Genomic DNA, 18,729 nt, shown 5'->3' on the forward strand with positions numbered 1-18,729 from the left:
TGAGTCCAAACCACTGGACTAATAGAGAACCTCAAACCCCAGGGAATATTCATAGGAGTGAGGTCTCACAGAGTTCCTCAACTCAGCACCAAGACCCAGCTCTATCCAGTAGCCTACAAACCCCAGTGTTAGAAGCCTCAGGCCTAACAACCAGTAAGACAAGAACACAATCCCACTCATTAAAAAAAAAAGAGAGAGAGATGGCAAACAAACATGTCACAGATGAAGGAGCAAGGTAAAAACCTACAAGACCAAATAAATGAAGAGGAGATAGGCAATCTACCTGAAAAAGAGTTCAGAGTAATGATAGTAAAAATGATCCAGAATCTTGTAAATAGAATGGAGGCACAGATTGAGAAAATACAAGAAATGTTTAACAGAGATCGAGAAGAACTAAAGAACAAACAAACAGAGATGAACAACACAATAACTGAAATGAAAAATACACTAGAAGGAATCAATAACAGAATAACTGAGGCAGAAGAACGAATAAGTGAGCTGGAAGACAAAATGGTGGGAATAACTGCCGAGGAGCAGAATAAAGAAAAAAGAATGAAAAGAATTGAAGACAATCTCAGAGACCACTGGGACAACACTAAATGTACCAACATTCAAATTATAGGAGTCCCAGAAAAAGAAGAGAAAAAAGAAAGGGTCTGAGAAAATATTTGAAGAGATTATAGTCGAAAACTTCCCTAACGTGGGAAAGGAAACAGTCACCCAAGTCCAGGAAGCACAGAGAGTCCCATACAGGGTAAACCCTAGGAAAAACACACCAAGACACATATTAATCAAATTAACAAAAATTAAATTCAAAGAAAACATATTAAAAGGAGCAAGGGAAAAACAAAAAATAACATACAAAGGAATCCCCATAAGGTTATCAGCTGGTTTTTCAGGGAAAACTCTGCAGGCCAGAAGGGAGTGGCAGGATATACTTAAAGTGATGAAAGAGAAGAACCTACAACCAAGATTACTCTACCCAGCAAGGATCTCATTCAGATTTGATAGAGAAGTCAAAAGCTTTTCAGACAAGCAAAAGCTAAGAGAATTCAGCACCACCAAACCAGGTTTACAGCAAATGCTAAAGGAACTTCTCTAAGTGGGAAACACAAGAGAAGGAAAAGACCGACAAAAACAAACCCAGAACAATTAAGAAAATGGTAATAGGAACATACATATCGATAATAACCTTGAATGTAAATGGATTAAATGCCCCAACCAAAAGACACAGACTGGCTGAATGGATACAAAAAAAAAAAGACCCATATATATGCTGTCTACAAGAGACCCACTTCAGACCTAGGGACACATACAGACTGAAAGTGAAGGGATAGAAAAAGATATTCCATGCAAATGGAAATCAAAAGAAAGCCAGAGTAGCAATACTTTTATCAGATAAAATAGACTTTAAAATAAAGACTGTTACAGGAGATAAGGAGGGACACTACATAATGATCAAAGGATCAATCCAAGAAGAAGATATAACAATTATAAATGTTTATGCACCCAGCATAGGAATCAATACATAAGGCAAATGCTAACAACCATGAAAGGAGAAATCAACAGTAACACAATAATAGTAGGGGACTTTAACACCCCACTTACACCAATGGACAGATCATCCAAACAGAAAATAAATAAGGAAACACAAGCTTTAAATGACACAATAGACCAGACAGATCTAATTGATATTTATAGAACATTCCACCCGAAAGTGGCAGAATACACTTTCTTCTCAAGGGCAAATGGAACATTCTCCAGGATCACATCTTGGGTCACAAATCACGCATCGGAAAATTTAAGAAAATTGAAATTATATCAAGCATCTTTTCTGACCACAACGCTGTGAGACTGGAAATCAATTACAGGAAAAAAACCGTAAAAAATACAAACACATGGAGGCTAAACAGTGCACTACTAAATAACCAAGAGATCACTGAAGAAATCAAAGAAGAAATTTAAAAATACATAGAAACAAATGACAATGAAAACACGATGACCTAAAACCTGTGGGATGCAGCAAGAGCAGTTCTAAGAGGGAAGTTTATAGCAATACAAGCCTACCTCAAGAAACAAGAAAAATCTCAAATAAACAATCTAAATCTACACTTAAAACAACTAGAGAAAGAAGAACAAAGAAAACCCAAAGTCAGTAGAAGGAAAGAAATCATAAAGATCAGAGCAGAAATAAATGAAATAGAAACGAAGAAAACAATAGCAAAGATCAATAAAACTAAAAGCTGGTTCTTTGAGAAGATAAACAAAATTGATAAATCCTTAGCCAGACTCATCAAGAAAAAAAGAGAGAAGACGCAAATCAATAAAATTAGGAATGAAAAAGGAGAAATCACAACTGACACTGCGGAAATACAAAGGATTATAAGAGACTACTACAAACAACTATATGCCAATAGCATGGAGAACCACAAAGAAATGGACAAATTCTTGGAAAGGTACAATTTTCCAAGACTGAACCGGGAAGAATTAGAAAATATAAACAGACCTGTCACAAGTAATGAAATTGAAACCATAATTAAAAATCTTCCAGCAAACGAAAGTCCAGGACCAGATGGCTTCACAGGCGAATTCTATCAAACATTTAGAGAAGAGCTAGCACCCATCCTTCTCAAATTCTTCCAAAAAATTGCAGAGGGAGAAACACTCCCAAATTCATTCTACAAAGCCATCATCGCCCTGATACCCAAACTAGAAAAAGATATCACAAGAAAAGAAAATTATAGACCAATATCCCTGAAAAACATAGATGCAAAAATCCTGAACAACATACTAGCAAACAGGATCCAACAGCACATTAAAAGGATCATACACCATGATTAAGTGGGATTTATCCCAGGGATGCAAGAATTCTTCAATATATGCAAATCAATCAATGTGATACACCACATTAATAAATTAAGGAATAAATACCATGTGATCATCTCAATAGATGCAGAAAAAGCTTTTGACAAAATTCAAAACCCGTTTATGATAAAAACTCTCCAGAAAATGGTCATAGAGGGAACCTACCTGAACATAACAAATGCCATATATGACAGACCCACAGCAATCATTGTACTCAATGGTGAAAAACTGAAAGCATTTCCACTAAGATCAGGAACAAGACAAGGATGTCCACTCTCGCCACTCTTATTCAACATAGTTTTGGAAGTCCTAGCCACAGCAATCAGAGAAAAAAAAAGAAATAAAAGGAATACAAATTGAAAAAGAAAAAGTAAAACTTGTTGCTGTTGACATGATACTATACATAGAAAATCCTAAAGATGCCACCAGAAAACTGCTAGAACTAATCAATGAATTTGGTAAGGTTGCAGGATACAAAATTAATGCACAGAAATCTCTGGCATCCCTATACACCAACAGCAAAAAATCAGAAAGAGAAATTAAGGAAACACTCCCATTTACCACTGCAACAAAAAGAATAAAATACCTAGGAATAAACCTGCCTAAGGAGGTGAAAGACTTGTACTCAGAAAACTATAAGACACTGATGAAAGAAATCAAAGATGACATAAACAGATGGAGAAATATACCATGTTCTTGGATTGGAAGAATCAATATTGTGAAAATGACTATACTACCCAAAGCAATCTACAGATTCAGTGCAATCCCTATCAAAGTACCAATGGCATTCTTCACAGAATTAGAACAAAAAATTTTACAATTTATATGGAAACACAAAAGACCCCGAATAGCCAAAGCAATCCTGAGAAAGAAAAACAGACCTGGAGGAATCAGGCTCCCTGACTTCAAACTGTACCACAAAGCTACAGTAATCAAGACAGTATGGTACTGGAACAAAAACAGAAATATAGATCAATGGTACAAGGTAGAATGCCCAGAGATAAACCCACACACATATGGGCACCTAATTTATGACAGAGGAGGCAAAGACATACAATGGAGAAAAGATAGCCTCTTCAATAAGTGGTGCTGGGGAAACTGGACAGCTACGTGTAAAAGAATGAAATTAGAACACTCCCTAACACCATACACAAAAATAAACTCCAAATGGATTAAAGACTTAAATGTAACACGAGGCACTATAAAACTCTTAGAGGAAAACATAGGGAAAACACTCTTTGACATAAACCACAGCAAGATCTTTTTTGATCCACCTCCTAGAGTAACGGAAATAAAAACAAAAATAAACAAATGGGACTTAATAAACAAATGGGACTTAATAAAACTTAAAAGTTTTTTCACAGCAAAGGAAACCATAAACAAGACAAAAAGACAGCCCTCAGAATGGGAGAAAATATTTGCCAATGAAACAACAGACAAAGGATTAATCTCCAAAATATACAAACAGCTCATGGAGCTCAATATCAAAAAAACCAAACAATCCAGTTAAAAAATGGGCAGAAGACCTAAATAGACATTTCACCAAGGAAGACATACAGATGGCCAAGAGGCACATGAAAAGATGCTCAACATCACTAATTGTTAGAGAAATGCAAGTCAAAACTACAATGAGGTATCACCTCACGCCAGTTAGAATGGCCATTATCAAAAAATCTAGAAACAATAAATGCTGGAAAGGGTGTGGTGAAAGGGAACCCTCCTGCACTGTTGTGGGAATGTAAATTGATACAACCACTATGGAAAACAGTATGGAGTCTCCTTAAAAATCTAAAAATAGAACTACCGTATGACCCAGCAATCCCACTACTGGGCATATACCCTGAGAAAACCATAAATCAAAAAGACACATGCACCCCAGTGTTCATTGCAGCACTGTTTACAATAGCCAGGACATGGAAGCAACCTAAGTGTCCATTGACAGATGAATGGATAAAGAAGATGTGGCACATATATACAATGGAATATTACTCAGCCATAAAAAGAAACAAAATTGAGTTATCTGTAGTGAGGTGGATGGACCTAGAGTCTGTCATACAGAGTGAAGTTAAGTCAGAAAGAGAAAAACAAATACTGTATGCGAACGCATATATATGGAATCTAAAAAAAAAAAAAAAGATACTGATGAACCTAGTTGCAGGGCAGGAATAAAGAGGTAGACATAGAAAATGGACTTGAGGACATGGGGTGGGGGGCAGAAGCTGGGGCGAAGTGAGAGTAGCATCACCCCAATGTATAATAGTTGGCTGGTGGGAAGCAGCAGCATAGCACAGGGAGATCAGCTGGGTGCTTTGCGATGACCTAGAGGGGTGGGATAGGGAGGATGGGAGGGAGGCTCAAGAGGGAGGGGATATGGGGACATGTGTATGCATATGGCTGATTTGTTTTGTTGTGCAACAGAAACTAGCACCGTATTGTGAAGCAAGTATACTCCAATAAACATCTATTAAAAAAAAAACAACTGCCAAATGGGAAGTTTCTATCTCTCTCTCACCTTCCAGCCTTGTACAAGGCAACACTTGCCTGCATTTCTGCCAAACTGCTGCTCCCTTAAGCATCCCTGTGTGTTCCTACCTCCAGGCCACTGCTCGTGCATTCTTTTGCTTCTGGAGCCTCTCCAGCCCCATTTCTGCTGGTTGAAAGCCTTCAAGACTCGTTTCTATGACCACCTCTTCCTGGTTCCTCCTTCCCATAATGGAGTTTGTTCTCTCCTTCCAGAGCACTCTCATAGTGTTTCTGACCCTTCCTTGCCTTAGCCAGCCTTTCCCATGGCTCAACCAGGTTGAACAAATTGGGGTGTACATTGGGTACCTGGCTCCTCACCCACACAGACCAACTCTGGACCCAGGATGGGCCCTTGGCAAACTTCTGTTCAAGGACCAATCACATCCTCCTGGCCCTGCTCTTGGGGCTTTGTGGGAATGTCTCCTGGGGTTGCCATGAGCAGATTTTTTTTTTTTAATTAGCAAAATTATTGGAAATACATGATTAAAATTGTCCTACACGATTATGCATTGTGTATGTATGTATGCATGCGAATGTATGTATGTGTATATGTGTATGTGCATATAAACTGTTAATAATTTTTTAAAAGATAAAATCATGACTCATACAAGTATAAATGAATACTTGTCAAATATTTTATTTAACTCATTGATTAGTATGAGAACCAGTAAGATATTACAACTGTATTCCAAGAGAACTGAGATTACTACACTTTTATGGTCAGGTAAAGAAGGCTGACATAATCTTTTTTTTTTTTTTTTTTTTTTTTGCGGTACGCGAGCCTCTCACTGTTGTGGCCTCTCCCGTTGCGGAGCACAGGCTCCGGACACGCAGGCTCAGCGACCATGGCTCACGGGCCCAGCCGCTCCGCGGCATGTGGGATCCTCCCGGACCGGGGCACAAACCCGTGTCCCCTGCATCGGCAGGCGGACTCTCAACCACTGCGCCACCAGGGAATAATCTTTAAAATGGATAGAAAATTAGTCAGTTTTCCCAGGGTGATGATCAGTGGGATTCCATGAGACATCATATGCCTTTATATGGACTGGAATTATTTGCATTACTACGTTTTCTACAGGTTAACATCTATCTGTACAGAGTTTAAAATAGCCTTAGTCAAAGACAGATATGGACAGCTAGCCAGGACACTTACTAAATTTCAAAGTCATAGTTTTCTCTTATGTTACTTGTAACAGTCTCCATTGCATCTAATATTTTACATTAGATATATGACTTTGTAGTTTATTTTTCAGAAACCAATAGTTTGTATCTAAAGAGGTAAAAATTACTTTTTTTAAAGCACCCTAGTTTCATTCCATACTCAGTCTGTTGAATCCATTGGTCCATAGATTATCCGCAGCACTAAAAATTCTTTCCATACCAACAGTAGACACTGGAATTAAAATAGAATTTTGAGCCAGTTTTAACGTATTTGAAGCAACAGGTTCTTCATTGAAAAGCGTTTCCACGTATCAAGAAATGTTATTTTGTTGAAAAACATTTCCATGTATCAAGAAATGTTATTCTCTCAAGGCAAGGGAACAAGATACCAACGTCCTCATAAAGTAGATTTGGAGGGCCTTATTTTTTTCTTCTATGGAGACAGCTTCCTGTTTTGAACTATTTACCAGAAGAAGGGAATTTTTCATCATTAGTCAAGTATGAGTGCCACATATAGGCTCTCAGAGCATGATAAGGGAAATTTCCAAAAGCAACCTGCTTCTTCAGGTGTTTGACCAAGATTTGTGATCTTCGTGACATTTGACCCTGTGGTTTATGGGTTCCATTTATCCCTTGCAGCTGATACTTGCCACCATGAAAATTATTTAAAATCAATATTCAGGGATTTTATTTTTACCTTGTAATTTTAGTTCACTTTGCATATGTGGTTTTGCCCCTTTCTCAATCCTAATGTATATTTTTGCATTTTGCCTTACTTAATAGAGATTTTACCTGTTTTATTGTGATTTTTATAAAATTTAGTTCTTGGGTTTAGTTATCATGTCTATAGATTAGGTGTTTAGTTATATATATATATATTTTAAAAAACATAATTCCTAATTTTATCTATTAATCAATTTCTCCTACTCCTGCTCCCCCACTCCGCCCAGTTTTCCTAGTTTCTTGAGTTGAATGTTAAGTTCATTTATATTCATATTGTTTAATTATATAAGAGTTAAAAACCATGCATTTTTCCTCTCAGTACAGTTTTGGCCTCATCACATAGTTTAACGTATAGTGATCTATACGTTCTATATGTTTATGGTTTGTAAATAGTCCATTACCTTGGCTTTTATTTCTTCTTTTACCCAAGAATTATTGGAGTGTTCAAAAATTTCCAAGGAGTTGAAGTTTTAAATTGTCATTGTTAGTTTTCTCATTCTTTTGTTCAACAGATCTTTAGGCAGTGTTTTCTCTGTGTCAGGAACCATACCAGTTGCAGGGAATAGTGGAGTGAATACACCCAGCATGGTCACCACCTTCATGGGAGTCTTCATTTGCTGAGGGAACCACAGATATAATCGTACAGATGATCACAATCGTGATAAATATTATGGAAGGGAAATCTCAGGGTGGCCCAATACTTCTAAACTTTACTAGAAGTGAAGTTGCCTGTTGTATTTAGTGAACTTTTCCTTAATTTTATTTCCTTACCTCTTTTCCTGAACATGAATGCTTTTAGTATCTGTTTGACTTAGGTAGGCAGATAATTTGTTTTCTTGCATGTAGTTCTGATGGTTTCTTCCATGTAGTTCTGATGGTTTCTTCCTGAGGCTTCCTGTAAACTCTAAAATCTAAAGGACCCTCAATTCACATGAGGTTTCCAGTTTATGGCTCTACTTGTAATAAAAGTTTAAAACATGTAAAAGTTGGGCTTCCCTGGTGGCACAGTGGTTGAGAGTCTGCCTGCCAATGCAGGGGACACGGGTTCGTGCCCCGGTCCGGGAGGATCCCGCATGCTGCGGAGCGGCTGGGCCCGTGAGCCATGGCCGCTGAGCCTGCGCGTCCGGAGCCTGTGCTCCACAACGGGAGAGGCCACAACAGTGAGAGGCCCGCATACCACAAACAAACAAACAAACAAACAAAAACATGTACAAGTAAATGCTGTTATATTTTGAATAAACAAATCCTATATTTAAAAAATGAAACTTAAAAGAATTTTTCCAGCATAATACATGCACATGAATTTTAAAAATCACTGAAAAGTACTGAAAGTCTTAGTGAAACAACTAACACTCATTGCTCTGTCTCTCCATACCCCATTCATTCCCCCAGAGGCAGACACTCAGAGTTATTTAGTGGTTTCTTCTGGTAATTTCTGCCATGTTTCCATCAATGAGTTTTTGCTACAATTTCTTGATCCACTCACTTTAGACAGTATGTGGTGACTTCTTCGTATGATGGATGTTGGTTTAGTTTTCCTGAACCACCTTTCCTCCTTCTTCAAAAACGCTCATGTTACTATGGTTAAATCTCTTTTATTAAATGAGTATTCATGTTTTAATTATTAGGAATGTGCAACTATGGTTCTCTGTATAGTCAAGTGGTTAACTACGAATAACATGTCTTTTCTGGAATACTCTTTTGTTTCCCCGGCATTTCTAAATCTCTCTCTCTCTCTCTTTTTTTTCCATTAATTTACTTATTTTTGGCTGCATTCGGTCTTCGTTGCTGCGCGTGGGCTTTCTCTAGTTGCGGAGAGTGGGGTCTACTCTTTGTTGCAGTGCGCAGGCTTCTCACTGCAGTGGCTGGTCTTGTTGCAGAGCACGGGCTCTAGGCACGTAGGCTTCAGTAGTTGTGGCTCGCGGGCTCTAGAGCACAGGCTCAGTAGTTGTGGCGCACGGGCTTAGTTGCTCCGCGGCATGTGGGATCTTCCCGGACCAGGGTTTGAACCAGTGTCCCTTGCATTGGCAGGCGTATTCTTAACCACTGCGCCACCGGGGAAGTTCCTCTAAATCTCTTTTAAGGAAAAATTCTTACTCTAGCTACCATTTATCTACCATATATTTTATATGTATATGTAAATACACACATAAACATATATAATATCTTACCAGATTTTTATGTATTGTATATAAAATCTTTATTTCATTTAATTTTATTTTTATTATACATAATAAATATATCCACCCCCCCCCCCCACAAATGTGCTGTTCTGTCAGGTTTTCTATCAAGACTTCTCTTTCTCTGGAGACATCTCTTCTGGGCTTGATAGATGTAGACCAGTCATTCTTGAGTCTTGCTGTTTATCTGTCATCTCCCTTTACTACTGCTGGACTGGGTCCACTGTTTCCTATATCCCATATCTTCCTGGACTTGGTTTATTCTTTTCATTTTGCTGGGGGAAGTTCTCAAGTAGTATTCAAATGCTTGCATGGGAGATAGATGTTCTGAGCTTTTTTTCATGTTTTCTAGCATGCTGTGCATTCCTACTGAGGAATCTGATGCCATCCTGGATCTCGCTTGTGGGCACATAATGGAGCCGATGAGTGTAGTTAACCAGTCCCAGCCCTTCTGAATGTGTGTGTGAGTGTGTGTGGGTAGGGATGGAGGGTGGGTAGGAAGTATGTGTGTAGAGAAAAGGTTAACAGAAAGAGGTGTGGCCTGGAGGAGCCTGGTTTTAAATTTAGGAAGCATGCAAATGTGGCTGCCTTTGGTTGTCCCACTCCACTAAAGAACCCCAGTTGTTGGTTTGAGGTCAATCTTCAGGGTGGTTTTTAGGGACATCCTCCAGGGCTCGAATCATGTTGGCCTGGTCATGTCTATGTCGGGACACAGATGTCCTGCTGATCAGCTCTGTGGTGCCATGCATAGAGGCACTTGACAGGCTAGGCAGATAGGCCAAACATGCCAGGGGACAAGGGCAATCCCTCAGCTGGGTCCAGAGACCCAGTGGAGGGAGCATTGGGCCCCAGGATGGCTCAGCTGCAGTGTGTGTGAGGATAACACAGGGATTTGTCTGACTGCTGGATGAACATGGTGGCTGCCAAAGGATTCAGTGGGGTTCTAGGTTTCATTAATAAAGAGATGACCTGCCAGCCAAGGGGGTGAGGGGCCTGCTCAACTTTACAATGGGGAAATTCACAACTAGAGTATCTGGTTCTCATCTGGGTATAGGTAGTTCATTTAGTGAATTCCTTATCCTTAAATGTTCATTTCAAATGCCTCTCTCTATACAGCTTTCCTTGACGCTTCCCTCGCCCATAATTTACTTGTTGTTTGTCTGGGTTCTTGGTCTCTATTTATTTACTTACCATGTTGCTATAATATACATTTTTCTCCTCTATTGAATCAAGTTCCCCAAAGATACTCTGACAAGTCACTTAATCCTTGTGATTATGAACCTGAAATAGTGGCAGTAACCCTGGCTCCATTTTCGTCCCCGGGCTTTGTAAAGACCAGATGAGTTGTATGTTACGGTACTTTACAAACAACAAATGGGAGATGGAGTGATTTCCTGTCCATTTGTTAATGTGATGAATAACAGCCTTAAATTAGCAAGCCAGTTAGGCAGCCGTCATCCCTAGCATCTGTGTAGCATCCCCACCCTGATGTGTCCTGAATTTCTCAATGGAAAAAAAAAAAAAAAAACAGCTTGCTATTTACTCTCCAACTTCTCTATCACTGGGACCTTCCTTTCGGGTTTTTCTTTTGCCTCTCCTCTCTGAAGTCCTCAAGCTGTCACTGCTCACCTGGGCTGCACCCTCTGTGCACTCCAGAGGCTGCACCCCCTGTGACTCCAGAGGCTGAGGATCAAGGAATTGGCCGACGCAGCCTGAGTTCGCTGGTGCACCAGGCATGGCCTTAGTTTGGAATTTGCAGACCTGGGTCCCAGGAACCCAAAGGGGCTATTTCAGTACAAAAGGCCAGCTTCCCCTGGTGCTGGACAGTCACTGTTCTACTTCTCTCTGCTGTGTGATGGAGCTATTGACCACTGGCCTATCTCAGTCTGACTGATGTGACAGGGCTGCTGGTCCCGGTCCTTGCACAGACCATGGGGTCTCAACACCACACTTGACCAAGGATGCTCCTGGCCTAGGGTCCACACCTCCATTTATTCTCCTGGGCTCCGCCATGGATCTCAGATCCCAGAGGCACTGGCCCTGGAAGCTAAACTTGGGGGTGCCCAGCATCAGTCACATGCTGTGCCAAAGCCAGCCCTCTCTGGCTGATCCTTCCCCACATTCTCTTTTTCAAGCTTGCTCTCAGCCTAGACTCCTTTTCTTAAAGCCATTTTATTCAAGGAGACTTATTGCCATTTCCTGGCACTGGGCCTTGACTTGGGACCTGCAGGATGACCACAGCATGAGTCCTTAGCGTCAAGTCTGGAGAACCAGGATTCAGTTTCTATTTCTTTCTTCCAAGAAGCCTCCTTATGAACACTGAGCCATCCCTTCCCTGGTGACCAGCTTTACATTCCAGAGATCTCAGTCATGAGGGCTCTTACTTCTCTAATCTCTGGGCTGTGGGTGCCTGCTCGTCCTGTATTTGCATAACTAAATCACCCCTTAGCTGACTGCATATGGAAAAGAAGTTTGGCTTATTTTGAGTAGAACACTGTACCCAGTGTAAATATGACACAGCCATAGACCACAGGGAATCTGGAGGAGATAGACCAGATTGGAGAGATGGCCTGGCTATGTGTACAGCATATGCAGGTGAAGCGTATGAGATCTTCCAGGGCCTTTAGCAATGGCAGAGATGTTGAGGAGAGAGCAAGAAGCTCTCTGTGGACACAGGGAGAGAGACCTGATGTGACTGTGAAATAGCTCTAGGTGACCTTGAGCAATTTGCTTTACTCTCTGAGCTCCTTGCTGTTGTAGGGTCTATGCGCCGTGAAGGTGGGTGCTATGCAGGGGATTCTGGCATCGTCTAGAACAAGGGACTAGGTAACTTTGGAGGGTATCTTCCAAGTGTGAGACTATGAAAAATGACAAAGTCGAGGCTATGAAACACTCCATCTCTACATGAAACAGCACCTTAAAATCCTTAGTTGTGCCCAGGATTCTGCACATCATAGACGTGCCTCTTGGGACATTTCCTTTTAGTTTTCATCTGCAGTTATCCTTTCTCTTTTGCTTCTTCCAGTTTATTTCTCTTCTCTCTCATACTCTGTTTTTTTCTCACTCCAGCTGTTGAATCGAAAAGACAAGACCACCTTTGAGAAATTGGACTACCTGATGTCTAAAGAAGATAATTACAAGCGGACTCGGGAATATATCCGAAGCCTGAAGATGGTTCCCAGTATTCCCTATCTAGGTAGGAGTCTGAATTGGATTATTATTTTTTAAGAAACCTGCTCACTGCCAGATAAGATGTTTTTACAATTTCTAGTTGAGAAATTTCCATGAAGCAGCATGGGCCATGGATAAAGAGGTGATTGGTTGGCTCCTTGGGTTAGAACAGGCTATTGATACTTCCTAAAGATGGGAATTTCCTGATGAGGGTCTTGAAACAAGGGATATTCTGCTGCTAATACAAATGATCTGTGAATCCCAAGCCTCCCCAGCCTGCAGCTCAGAAGGGTCACAGGACTCTTACTGGTTTATCCACATCTTCTTGAACTGGGGGAACTCAGGCCCAAACCCCTCTCTTCTGATTCTCTGGACATTATTAATATATAAGATTTGTTCCAACAGAATTATTATAATGATTATTGATTTTACTGATTCGAAAATAATACATGTTCATTGCAAGGAACTTGGAAGAGAAGAAAATTAGTAGCATTTGCTTTCCCACCTAGAGATAATCCCTGTTTTGCTTCATATCTTTTCATTCTTTTGGATGCATATAGAATCTGTATGTTTACTCTGTCGTGAACATTTAATGTTATTACCTGCATTTCTATACTATGACTCAGTCCCATCACATGGATTTGTGCAACTGGGATCTCTCTAATATTGACATTTGTCTATACATTTTTGCTATTAAAATTTTGCAGTGGGCATCCCTGTTGCAAAAATCACCTATATAGTTAGGAATCTTACCTTGTAATAAATTCCTGGAAGTGTGATTACTGGGTCAAAACTTTGCAAAATTGTGTGCCTTTTCATGTATACTTCAAAACACTCTCCGGAGAGGTTGTAACAACTTATATTTTCATTAGAAGGGGAAGAAATTGCCTATTTTCCCCATGTGCACAAATGCTGTGTATTTTCATGTGCTTTTTTTTTTTCTTTTCCTTTCTTTTTTTTTTCTTTTGCCGGTTTGACGGGTGAAAAGTATTTCTTGTGGTTTGGTTTTTCACAGTTACGGTAATTTTATGAAAATTTTCTATCTCTTTATGATATAAAATAGTATTAAGAACAAGGGAAATAAAGGTTTTATGGAAGTGACTCCTAGTATTTTCAGAAATCTAGTGTAAGTTTTTTGAGATACATTTTTGACAACTTTTAACTGTCCTCTATGAGCATTGTGTATTTAATTTTCTAATTCTTTTAAATCTAATTTGGAAAACTTAATGTTAGTATAAAATTGTCCATTTGACCCAAGTTTTTGAAATTATTAGCATAAAGTTTTTCCTCACTTAATTTTTTTGAACATAGGGTTTTATATAATCACTATAAATGTTAACCTCCTGTGTATGTATGGTTATATTTGCTTTGCATTCCTAATTGTTTTCATTTTTGTTTTCTCTTTCTGTTTTTAATTTGCTTTGCCAGAGGTACGTCTGTTGGTCTTTCCAAAGAATTAGACTTCGTATTTGTTTATCAGTCACATTGTCTTCCTGCTTTCTAATCTACTATATTCCATTAGTCTAGGATGTGCTTTTTTCCTCCACATTTTTAAATCTCTCAAATTGGGATGCATCTTTCAACTGATGCTAACAAAGCATTGTGACATTGTTTAATTGGCAGCAGTTTTTCTTAGTGTTACATAAAATTATGGTGCATCCTAAATTTATAATAGATGACATCCTAAATTTGACGAAATATGGAATTTACGCGTTTGTCTTTTATAATTCATTTCTTCTGCTTTCCTTAAGTTGTTTTGTTATTGTAAACAAATTATTGGCTTATTTGTATATATATTATTCTTTCTACTTTCATTTGGAAAACAGTTAAGGGTATATATTTCCATCTAATTGCTGCTTTTGTTGTATCCTACATGTTTTAATGCATAGTGTACTCAGTGATATCTTTAAATGTTCTGTAATTATAGTTTCAATTTTTCTTTTATCCAAGTGTATTTAAGGTAGTGGTTTTTTTTAATTTTCAAGGGCTTGAGTTTTTATTTTTGGTTTTTTCAAATGGCTTTATTGAGTTATAATTCATGTAGCATCCATTTAAAATGTACAATCGATGGTTTTTAGTATATTCACAAAGTTGTACGACCATAAGTGCAGTCAATTTTAGAACTTTTTAATCACCCCAGCGAGAAACCCCATACCCATTCATAGTCACTCCTTTTCCTTCTAGCCACCTGCCTTCCACCCCCTCACCCTCAGCCCTAGATGAACTGCTAATCTACTTTCTGTCTTCATAGATTTGCTTATTTGGGACATTTCATATGAATTGAATTGTACAATGTGGTCTTTTATGACTGGCTTCTTTCCCTGAGCATCATGTTTTCAAGGTTCATTCCCGTTAGAGCATGATCAGTATTTCATTCCTCCTTATTGCCAAATAATATTCCATTGAATGGATGTACCACATTTTATTTATCTATCATCATTTGACGGATATGTGAGTTGTTTCACTTTTTGGATAACACTATTTTGGCTCACTATTTCACTATTATGCATAACACAGCTATGAAGGGCTTTGGTTTTTAAAAATGGTCTTCTCTCTAATTTTTTTTAACATTGTTTTAGAACATATGACACATATGCTTTCTAGGTTTTTTAAAATGTTTGATATTTGTCTTGTGGTTTAATATAACATCAGTTGGTATAAATATTTCATGGGCGCTGGAAAAGATGTAATCTCTCAAGTTACTCTTATCATTACAACATTCACATTTTTCATTTTTGACAACCTGGTCTATCAAGGACAGAAATATGTCTTAGAGTCCCCTTGCATTTCTAACAGTTTCTGCCTTACATTATTTAGTATACAGTTGGCCCTCCATATCCCTAGGTTCTGCATTCATGGATTCAGCCAACTCTCGACTGAAAATATTCTGGAAAAAAATCCACAAAGTTCCAAAAAGTAAAGCTTGAACTTGCCAGGTGCTGGCAACTATTTATATAGCTTTTAATCATATTAGGTGTTACAAGTAACCCAGAGATGATTTAAAGTGTAGGGGAGGGTGTGTGTAGGTTATATGCAAATACTATGCCATTTCACATAAGGGACTTGAGCATCCCTGGATTTTGGTATCTGCAGGGGTCCTGGGGCCAATCCCACATGGATACCAACGAATGACTATATAGAAGTTTATAACAGTTGCAGATTCATTATGAAGTGTGTCCCATACAAAATGATCTTGATTCCATTTATTATTTGCTTTTATTTCGTTAGTGTTAATTCTTTGAAATCTGATTTATTTTTCCTTTGCATTCATTTTATAAATCTTTGACTATATTTTGCATTTTAATATTTTAAGTTGTTTTGTCTTAAGTGTGATCCTTAAAAACCGTATTTAGTTGGGCCCAATATGAGAGATCTTGCCTTTATTAGGGGAGTAAAAGTCTTTCCCATTTGTTGAGACTTAAGCCATGTTATTGAATTATCATTCTTTTTTCACGCTTCCTTATCCTTTCCTTGTTCTCATCTTACTGCTTGCTGTAAACTACAGTGCCTTTCCTCTCGGATCTGCAGGTGGAGGGCACGTTGGTGTGCGCAGCTCCCAAGCCCATTCCCACCTTGCCTGGGGCTAATCCATTGGAGGATGGGTTGATGGCATTAGGGTGCAGCCCACTGGTTCAACTAGCAGAGGTGCTCCGGCATCGTTGAGGATGGCCTCTTCTCTCTCGTAAAATGATCACAAGAGCTGCTGTTGATTGTCTCCTTTCTCTGTGCCCAGTACCTTGCTAGGTATTTTAATGCACCATCTCAATGAATGCTCACAAAATGGCCCAGTGAATAAGCAGGTGCTGAGAGGTTGCCCCGGGTCACATAACTGGAGAGTGGCAGAGCCAGGCCTTGGCCCAGTGGTGTGGCTGTAAGCCCTAAGTTCTTTTTTTTATTAATTAATTTTTTTTATTTTTGGCTGTGTTGGGTCTTCGTTTCTGTGTGAGGGCTTTCTCTAGTTGTGGCAAGCGGGGGCCACTCTTCATCGCGGTGTGCGGGCCTCTCACTATCGCGGCCTCTCTTGTTGTGGAGCACAGGCTCCAGACGTGCAGGCTCAGTAGTTGTGGCTCACAGGCCTAGTTGCTCTGCGGCATGTGGGATCCTCCCAGACCAGGGCTCGAACCCATGTCCCCTGCATCGGCAGGCAGATTCTCAACCACTGCGCCACCAGGGAAGCCCTAAGCCCTAAGCTCTTAACACTGCCCTCTCCTGACAGCCTACCTCCACTGTTCAGGTCATTATTTTCCTACTCCTCCCTTTCAGTTGCCACCTGTATGTCCTCTGCCATTTATGACTTGTGAATGGCCTCCATCGGGTGCTATGTGAAGTGGGATGAATTGTCTTGGCTCTTTCTTGTGACACTCTGTTCTTGGACCACAAACCAGTGCTGTCTTGGGCTTCTAAGAGATTGGTCGGTGGGCCTCAGCCAAGGGCTGACTCAGTGAATACCATCTCCCCTTGCTGACCTGTGTCCCTTCTCATCAGACTCAGCGTATGCTCCCAGACCCCTCCCTTTCAGATGAGTCCCCTATTCAGGCCTCTGGCCAGATGCCCCTCGTGCGTGACCATGATGGCTCTCATCAGGCCGCAGGATAGGTCCACACTTGCAGCGGACATGTAGTCCGTGCCAGGGCCCCTTGCCACTGAGTTTTTGAACAGATGCCCCCTCCTTGTCCCTGATCACCTCATCTCAGCTGCCTCTTCCTGGCAGGTACTTCCCAAGAGACTCCGTACGGGCCTCTGTTCTCCTGTAAGACCCTCCTTGTCCCTGAGTGAGCCTAGCTCCACCGCCTGCTCCTATTCCTTCCCTGCTACGAGGATTTCCCTCCCCACTTGAGCCAATCGGACTGCATTTCTCATCCTTGCATCAGAATGACTCCTGCAGTGTACAAGTCAGACTGAAAGAACAGGAGGCGACTCCAATGTGCTTTCTGTCCTCAGGACGGTGTGTGAGGGTTTACCATGGCGGCGGGGGGTGGGGGGCACGGTTTCATTAAAAAGAATGAAGAAAGACCCCATTCTGAGGCTCAGCGGGGCCATCCGTCCTGAGGGCAGCTAAGGCCTCCCTGCACCTCTGATTGCCATGGACATACCCTGCCCAAATCCAGGTTGTGGCTTTAGTGCTGGATTCCTCTTGAAAACCCAACTTGTCCTGGGGATGGATTTGTTTATCAAAAGAGGAAGAGTTACATAATTCCTGGAAGGTACAATATAGGAAAAAATGTCTGAAACCATTTCTTTTTCCCCTGGCAACGTCCTCACTGTAGGTGTTTTCCTTGGGGGAGACGGAGTTATTCTCTGGGAGGGACTTGAGGTCAGTCCTCGATATTTCCAGCTGCTTCATGCGTTTAGTTCCTGCTTGAGACTTTGAACGCTGCTTCAGTGGTTATTTGCCTCTAATAGCAAGTATAGGTTTTACTTTTGTAACGATTCTTTTAAACCTCTGTGGAAGGTTCTACACTAACTGGTTTCCTGGGACTATTCACACATGTGTCTCTTACTCCATGTAAAGATACCCTCATGTAGTACTGGCACGTTATTAACCATGTGGGTGTGTATTCCATCTCCTTCCAATGCAAATTTTAGAGCCAGTTGGCTGCACTTTGGTGCACTGTTTCTTGTGAAGCATAATTTAAAAAACACTGAGGGAAAAACTTACTACATTTCAAAAATAAGACTCTCTTTGTCTCAAAAAGTTTATTCCCATTTACTTCAAAGTGCAAAAATAGTTGTGGGAAATAGTCAGGTCAGTTATTTGCAGCTTAATTTTGTCTGATAGCTACTCCTTGTAAATACCCAGTTCAGGTCAAAGTGATAACAAAAGCAGGCAATGAGCTGTGAAGCGTGGCTACGCCATTTACTTCCAAGTAGCTTTATTGATTTAGAGGGTGTTTGGTTTTCAGAACCTATAGTTCCCTCCAGGAAATAGCTATTACAAATGTAATAGATTTTAAAAGGTTTAGAGCCTGATTCTAAAAGTAACTATAGGCAGTGTGGAAAATTGTGATCTCTCAAGGAACAAAAACTAGGCATTCTGACAGTTCTGAATAGTTAGAGAACATTTAGATTCCTGGTAAATTTACCCAGACTTCTAATATGTGAAGTA

The 18,729-nt window shown here is 40.1% G+C and overlaps 1 protein-coding gene across 8 annotated transcripts in view; it reads left to right on the forward strand.

Annotated features, from left to right (window-relative positions):
• RALGPS1 (Ral GEF with PH domain and SH3 binding motif 1) overlaps positions 1 to 18,729 on the forward strand; it is a 284,151-nt gene that overhangs the window by 126,130 nt on the left and 139,292 nt on the right. For all 8 annotated transcript variants that reach the window (XM_079926919.1, XM_079926916.1, XM_079926918.1 and 5 more), the window contains one exon: positions 12,522 to 12,648. In XM_079926919.1, the coding sequence (XP_079783045.1) occupies positions 12,522 to 12,648 (127 nt within the window). The remainder of the gene's footprint in view (positions 1 to 12,521; positions 12,649 to 18,729) is intronic.

The sequence above is a fragment of the Stenella coeruleoalba genome, assembly GCF_951394435.1.
Source record: "Stenella coeruleoalba genome assembly, chromosome: 7".
Lineage (NCBI taxonomy): Eukaryota > Metazoa > Chordata > Mammalia > Artiodactyla > Delphinidae > Stenella > Stenella coeruleoalba.